We start from the raw sequence: 7,749 nt of genomic DNA on the forward strand, positions 1-7,749 counted from the left end.
CATGGCTGCTAAGAGAGAAGGCAATTCTCAGGGAAATGGGGATAAGCCCTGGGAAGATAAAACTGTACAGGATGACTGATAAATGTACTGACATTGAAATGAATGTCATTGACATTTCAGTGCCGTCTTCACGTGGACCAACCTGCTGGTGGTGGTGGTGGAACTGTGTGGCTCTGAACAGGAAGCTCTAGATCTGGTTCCTTTGGTGACAAACGTGGTTCTGGAGGAGCATTACCTCATCGTTGGCGTCGTGGTTGTGGTGGACCCAGGCGTCATCCCCATCAACTCCCGAGGAGAGAAGCAGAGGATGCACCTCCGTGACAGCTTCCTCGCCGACCAGTTAGACCCCATCTACGTGGCTTATAACATGTAACAGCCTGTGGAGATGATCGGGGCCATCCGGAAACCACAAGCACCAGAGACCGGTGACTTAGGAGCAAGCTTTCAGATCGTGTAAAATAAGCTGAGGTGGCTACATTATATCCTTCATCTCATCCTGTGGGACTCTGCAATCACACAGCACACAGAAAAGGGGAATTCTGTGGTGGCAAATGAAAAAAATGTTAACAGTCATGAGCTTTGACATAGCGTGAGCAGCACGTTACTAAAGCAATTACATGCATGTTGCATATTTTTCATCGGTTGTATATACTTGTATTTTTATCTAATGCCATTTTAGAATTTTGTAAGGGAGTTTAATGAATTCACAAAAGGGGGTAGTCTGAGGTACCCGGTTCCCCGCCCTGTACTGTATCTTGCCTTTTACCAGCTAGACATCCTGCGGGTTTTGTTAACATGGAACTACTCATCTTCGGTTGGCTCATAAGCAAATTGGATAACTCGCTGAATATGAAAATTATATATGTATAGTTCTTGACTGTAAAACATTTTGACCATTGTTTTGAACATGTAAATAAGAATATACATAATTTAGCTTCAAAAAAATGAAGATTGGCTTGTCTAGTTACAACCACCAAAGTAGAAACATTTCTACTTTGAGAGAATTTCTTAATGTGGTGTAGTTGAATAGGTAACTAAAAAATGCAAATTGTTTGCAGATTTCGCTGCACATCATACTATGTCTCTATTGGCTGGTGTATTTTATAAACTAAAGCTGTCTATGTTTGTTTTTAAAGTTTGCATTCCCAGAATCAGCTTTATTTAAGCTTTTAAGAATTCAACCTGTTTCTACAAGCTGAAAAATCTGTTTAAAAATCAAAATGTTATGCAAAAGCTCAGATTCATTAGCTCCCACCCCTATTCCAAGGAACCACAATTACTCACTTTGGCCCCCAGTGTTGAAACTGTGTTTCAAGTTAAGAGTGACTACACGAGAATTTAGAATTTCCTCTTTTTTCCAGGTTCAGTGTAAACTGTGACTACAGTTTGTACATATAGCTTCTCTTTTCTGAAAACTGAAGTGCCCTCTGACCTTCCAGTTCATGAGGGCCAAGATTTTAAGAACAAGAACGATAGGCTGGGAAGACAGTGGGACCAAAGTCCCGTGAAACCATAAGGCCACCTAACTGTACATCTCAAAACTCACCAATTTGACTTGCCAAAATAGCCAGACTTATGCTGAAACAGGGGACGTGCGATGTATGCAAGAAACTCTTTTGAAATAACTGTGGTGCTCAGGCCAAGCAAGACTGAGCTTGGGACTGAGGGTGGCCTCCAGCTCAGTTTCTTCCTTTGGTCTGATACTTCATGTATTTGAATATAGTTGAATTTATTTTTTTCTTACAGAAATATTTTTAAAAATTAAAAAAAAATCAAAGTGAACAGAGTTAACATGTTAAATCAGAATGGTTCTCTTTGACCCACTCTGTCTATTGTGTAAATATTTATTTAGACTATTTTAATAATACATATTATTTACCCCACTGTAACATCATGTAAACTAAATATGTTTTTAAACAGTTTTTAAGACTTGTAAGTACCCTGAAAATAAGGTTTGTAATGCAAAGGCCGGACCCTTCTCTGTGGCAGCGTTGTTGGAGGCTGCCTTCCAGTCTGTGACTCAAAGCCACCTTATGACTCCCTTTTACATAACCCCCTTCCCCCGACCCGTTCTCCACAGAAGGCAGACCTCAAGACGTTTTCCAGTTCCAGATCTCTTTTCCAGCATTTGGGGTGACATTAATTTATACGTGGTGGGAGAGGTTCTAGGATGCACAGGGGAGAAAGCACTTACATTGGGGCAAGAATCCCAGCGACTAGCAACGGTTTGTTTTGCAGAGAAAACAGCCTTCTTTTTTGGAAAGTAATTTCCTGAAAACAGTTCTTACTGATTCACTAAACAAAAACAAGGGACCCTGAGAAGTAAATAGTAAGTTCTAAGGAAATAATATAGGCAGAGTCTATTCTGTGGGTTGTATTATTCTTTACTGCACAAGTTAATGTGTCTGCTAGAAGTATCATGTGAGCCACATCTGTCATTTTAGATTTTCTAGTAACCACATTTTAAGAACTAAGAAAGAAACATGTGAAATGGTTTTAAAATGTTTTATTTAACCCAATATATAAAAAAAATACCATGCATTGTGAAATCAATATAGAAAAAGTACTGAAATGTTTTACTTTTTTTCTCCTATTAAGTCTTTGAAATCCAATATTGTTAAGCACATCTCTGTTCAGACTAACCATATTTCAAGTTTTCAGTAGCCACATGTGGGGAATGGCTATGGTGTTGGATAGTGCAGAGCTATACTCATTCCTTCAAAAAAAGATAATCTATTAATCTCAAAATGTGGCCAATTCCCAGTTACTTAGGGGCCAGTTAGCTAGTTTTATAGTTCCTAGAGTTTCTGATTCATCTTTAGTTTTTGCTTTCTGCCTTGTGGCTGCTTTATTGATCTTCTGCATATCCCTCAAAAGCCAGAATTCGTCTGTGGAGGAGAGAAAGCTGAGCTGTGTCTCTGGGAGCTCCATCAGTAGCTCTGGTCCAGTATCTCTGGAAGGGGAAGAGAGTCCAGCCATGAGCTTGGAGATGTTTGTGCTCCGTCTGTTGCAGACTTGGATAAGAAAACTTTCCTTCGATGACACAGTGCTCTTGCTCTTTCCACATTAGACAGACCCAAAAGATCATTGTTGGTAGAAAGAGCCTTGCCAAACTCCGAACTACATTGTCTGGGTTTTTATGCCTGTGAAAAAAAACACCAAATAGCAACCCCCCTTTCATCTAAGAGAGATCTCATCTGAAAGCTTTTAGAGCCTGTTTCTGCTCCTCAGCAGGAGTAATTGAGGTAGATCAGAGAAAGGGCTGCCTCCAGAAAAACACGAGGTCCTACGAATTCTTAGAGCTACAGGAATGCCATCTCCTGCATCGGTGAGCCCCTGGGGAAGACCAGCATGCTAATGGGCACCAGGGAGCCCAGTCTTCACTTTTCCTCATTAAGGGCCTGTTACCCCAGTACCATGTCCTTTCCTTAGGAAGCTGTGCTGCCTCAGGCTGTTCGGGACCATTGCCTATTTACAGGTCATGTGAGTGTGCTTCCTTTAGTCCCTGGGCAATGCTTGCTTAATGCTTTTGTTGAATCAACAAAGGGCCTGAGGCCTTAGGTTTTTTATTAAGGCCTCTGCCCCAGGCATGGTGCTCAATATCTTGGCCAAATAAGTTACTTTCTTAAATATGCAGGAATCTTTTAGACTAAAGCTAATGAGGAGTTACCACCTCACCCTCAAACTCCATGATCTATGCCTTAGTGTTGTTTTGTTGTAAAGCAAGAGTATTTGGAGCAAGAAGCTGCAGGACTCCAAGTACACAATAGGCCTTTTCATTATCATTCATACATTTCTGCTTTAGGTATATGTACATGGCCATGCTGTTTGTCCCGAGGAAGAGAGTGTAAAGATATAAGAATACTTTTTTAGTCCTAAATGCTGTTTTGTTTACTTTCTGTCAAGATATTTACCAGTGTCAAATTCAAACTATAGTACTGTGTAATTATGTATAAAGTTTTTTTATTTATTTGAAATTAGACTAGATATACATTTTTAAATTTAACATCTGGCTGGACAGTGTTCTATTAACTCATTGAATGTGTTTCCTTTGTCTTGTGTTAATAAATATTGATACCTGATTGTGTTTAATGCTTCACACATTGGGAGAATTGATAAGTTGCAATTTATAAATTTTTAAAAATACATATTGAATTTTTTTTTTTTTTTACAGGGAGGAAGGGGGGGGTAAAGAGTTAGAAACATCAGTAATGTGGAAACATCGATCAGTTGCCTACTGCACACCCACTACTGGGGATGTGTCCGAAACCAAGCTATATGCCCCTGACTGGAATTGAACCTGGGACCTTTCAGTCCGCAGGCCAACACTCTGTTCACTCAGCCAAACCGGCTAGGGCTGTAATTTATAAATTTTAAATCTAACATCAGATGGTAATACCCAATGATAGAATGTTCTAAGAAAATGATCATAGATCATAGCAAATTATTGCTATAAAAGGGGGCCAGATAAAGAAATAGTAGTCATTTTGAAAACTAAAAAGCCTTTTGTCAACAATTATAGCTTAGTTTTCCTCATGTGGCATTTGCTAGTTTTAAACACGATTGTCAGTTTTAGTATTTTCTAATGTGTAATTGGGCTGGATTTCATCTTTCCTTAAAGCAATACTTAATTTGTTCTTCCATTTCTTGGTTTCAAGAAACTTGATGGGAGCTGATCAAATCTTGCATGTTCTCACAGACACTAAAACTGGTCTTTGAATTACCGTCCAAACTATTTAGGCAGCTGAGAACATTTTCTCACTTAACATGTGTATTGAGTGCCTACTCACTAGGCACAAGGCACTGTAATAAAAGCTGAAGCTAGAAAGAAAACTATCAAGTCACTGCTCTCAAGGAAATACAGGAAAACTATATGATTAAGGGTTACAATGTCAAATTCAAACTACAGGACTGTGGTGGAATGTCTCAACAGGTAGGATAGGCACCCAATCCAACGATGATGAGAACAGTGAGGAAGACATGCTGGAGAAGGTACTGTCTGAACTGTGTTTCGGAGGATGAAACAGCCAGGTAAGATTAAAACAAGGGGGAAGGTGGAGTTGCATGTTCTGGTGACTGCAGTTCAATATTAGGTTATAGGGTTTGAAGGGAGAAAAGTAAAATATAGTCAGTGGCTTAAGCTAAAAATAGATCACTAATGGTATTATCTATCACGCTAAGAATTTTGGAACTTTATGCAGTAGGCCAAAAGAGCCAATGAGGATTTATAACAAGGGAATAAAACGCTCAGATTTACAACACAGATTATCCTGGTGGTCATTCAGTAAATAGTGTGGGTAGGGAGGGGAAGGTAAAATCTGAGGCTGGGAGGCCTTTGCAATGACTGCAGTGGTAAGCAAGAGCATTTCAACCAAAGTTGTGACAGGATGGAGATGAGAGACAATGCTTGCAAACTTAAGAGACTAAGATTTCAACTACTGAGTATTCATGATAAGGAAGGAGGAATTCAAAATAACTTGTATGCTTTGCCTTGGGGAGTTCGGTAGATGTGGGACCATTTACCAAGAGGAACAAAAGAGGAATGGATTTGGGAAAGAAGATGCCGTGTTCCATTTTGGTCATATTTGAGGTGCCATGAAATGTGCAAGTGAGAAGAGGTCCAACAGGTAGCTAAATATTTAGATGTTTGGGAGAATTCCTTGTAAAAGTGGTAGTTGGGAGAGTCCACAAAAGGGAGAAGGAATAATTGGAGAGAGAGGAGAGAAAAAGAAAATATTATAGGAAGTTTTTTAAAGAGGAGAGTGATCAATGCTGCCAAAGGCTACAATGAAGCTGAGTAAAATGGGGACTGGCTAAGCATCTGGCATCTAGACAGTCACTGGTTACCTTGGTCAGAACGATTTAAGGTGCAGTTAAGAAAGAAGGAAAACTGGTTCAGAGGAGGAGTGATGGGAGGTGTAACTAAATACAAGTTACTCTTTCCTGGAAGCTTTATCTGTACATAGGAAGGAAAGAAACAGCATAATAGTAGTTGTTTTTTTGTTTTGTTTTTTTTTTTGTTGTTTTTAAATATATTTTATTGATTTTGTACAGAGAGGAAGGGAGAGAGATAGTCAGAAACATCGATGAGAGAGAGTCATCGATCAGCTGCCTCTTGCACACCCCCTACTGGGGATATGCCCGCAACCAAGGTACATGCCCTTGACCGGAATCGGCTTCAGTCCCCAAGCCGACGCTCTATCCATTGAGCCAATCCGGTCTCGGCATGTTTTTTTTAATATATTTTTATTGATTTTTTACCGAGAAGAAAAGAGAGGGATAGTTAGAAACATCAATGAGAGAGAATCATCGATCAGCTGCCTCCTGAACACCCCCCACTGGGGATGTACATGCCCTTGACCAGAAATCGAACCCTGGACCCTTCAATCCACAAGCCAGCGCTCTAACCACTGAGCTAAACCAGTTTTGGCAACAGCATAATAGTTAAAAGAGGGTTATAAAATTGAGAGATTATTTTAAAAATGGAATAAATAAAATATTCCTGGCCTACCTGGTTTGGCTCAGTGGATAGAGTATCAGCCTGTGGACTAAAGGGTTCCAGGTTTGATTCCGGTCAAGGGCACATGCCTGGGTTGTGGGCTCAGTCCCCACTGGGAGGCGTGCAGGAGGCAGCCGATCGACGATTTTCATCATTGATATTTCTGCCTCCCTCTCTGAATCAATAAAAATATGTTTTAAAAAATATCCGTGTGTTGGGGAAAGAGCCAGTAGAGAAAGTTTCCAGATGTAGTAATAAGTGGTAATTGACAAAGCAAGGTCACTGAGGAAGCAGGAGGGGTGGGGATCCAGAGAACAGGTGGAAGGATTAGTCTTTGAAGGAAGGAAGCACGTTTTGTCAAAACTATGTAGAAGCAATCCGAGACCTGTTTGGCTCAATGGATAGAGCGTTGGCTTAGGGACTGAAGGGTCCCAGGTTCGATTCCGGTCAAGGGCATGTACCTTGGTTGCGGGCATATTCCCGGTGGGGGGTGTGCAAGAGGCAGCTGATCGATGACCCTCTCTCATCGATGTTTCTAACTATCTCTCTCCCTTCCTCTCTGTACAAAAATCAATAAAAAAATATATATTAAAAAAAAATTATGTAGAAGCAAGATGCTAATAGGTAGTTGGTAGAGGCCCAGCTGATGACCTCATTCACTTCTCTGAATTTCCACTCTCAGTTCACAAAGACACACATTTATTAAGGGCTTAGTCTACCAGGCATGGTTCTAACTTACACATGTTAAACTCATTCAATCCACACAACTCGGATAGGTATATACATAATTTCATTAATAACATTTCTCTCTCCTTACTAAAAAAGTCAGAGGTGCCATCACTGGCTTAACCAGTTCGTTTGAAAACAATTGCCTTTGGCTCTTGAAAGTCAGATTTACTTTATTTCTTCACTTCTAAAGTTTAAAAAAAAAAACTATAAAACTACCTGGTTTATAAAACTTACTATTCAGATACAACAGTGTGCATTATAATCGATTCCCCCCCCCCCCCATTTACAGTTGATGTTCATGGTTCAGAAGAGTGGTAGGTACAGCTTGTGACACTTCCATAAGAAACAAGGTCTGCAGGAATATTTGTGAGTGGCAGCGTTGCACCATATAAAATTTGATTTAGTCATTTTATAGATGGAAGAGGGGGCAACCAATACACATTTTTTAAAATTTCTTTACCATTTTGAAGGTTTCAGTAAAATTTAGTTTCTTTTGATGGTAAAATTTTTCAATTTCCCTA

General features: G+C 39.9%; 1 protein-coding gene across 5 annotated transcripts in view; it reads left to right on the plus strand.

Annotated features, from left to right (window-relative positions):
* Nucleotides 1-4,082, plus strand: part of DIP2B (disco interacting protein 2 homolog B) — a 226,795-nt gene extending 222,713 nt beyond the window's left edge. For all 5 annotated transcript variants that reach the window (XM_036456024.2, XM_036456021.2, XM_036456022.2 and 2 more), the window contains one exon: nucleotides 121-4,082. In XM_036456024.2, the coding sequence (XP_036311917.1) occupies nucleotides 121-373 (253 nt within the window). In that variant the 3' untranslated portion in view covers nucleotides 374-4,082. The remainder of the gene's footprint in view (nucleotides 1-120) is intronic.
* Nucleotides 4,083-7,749: the final 3,667 nt, after the last annotated feature.

The sequence above is a fragment of the Pipistrellus kuhlii genome, unplaced genomic scaffold (assembly GCF_014108245.1).
Source record: "Pipistrellus kuhlii isolate mPipKuh1 unplaced genomic scaffold, mPipKuh1.p scaffold_m20_p_3, whole genome shotgun sequence".
NCBI classification, from domain to species: domain Eukaryota; kingdom Metazoa; phylum Chordata; class Mammalia; order Chiroptera; family Vespertilionidae; genus Pipistrellus; species Pipistrellus kuhlii.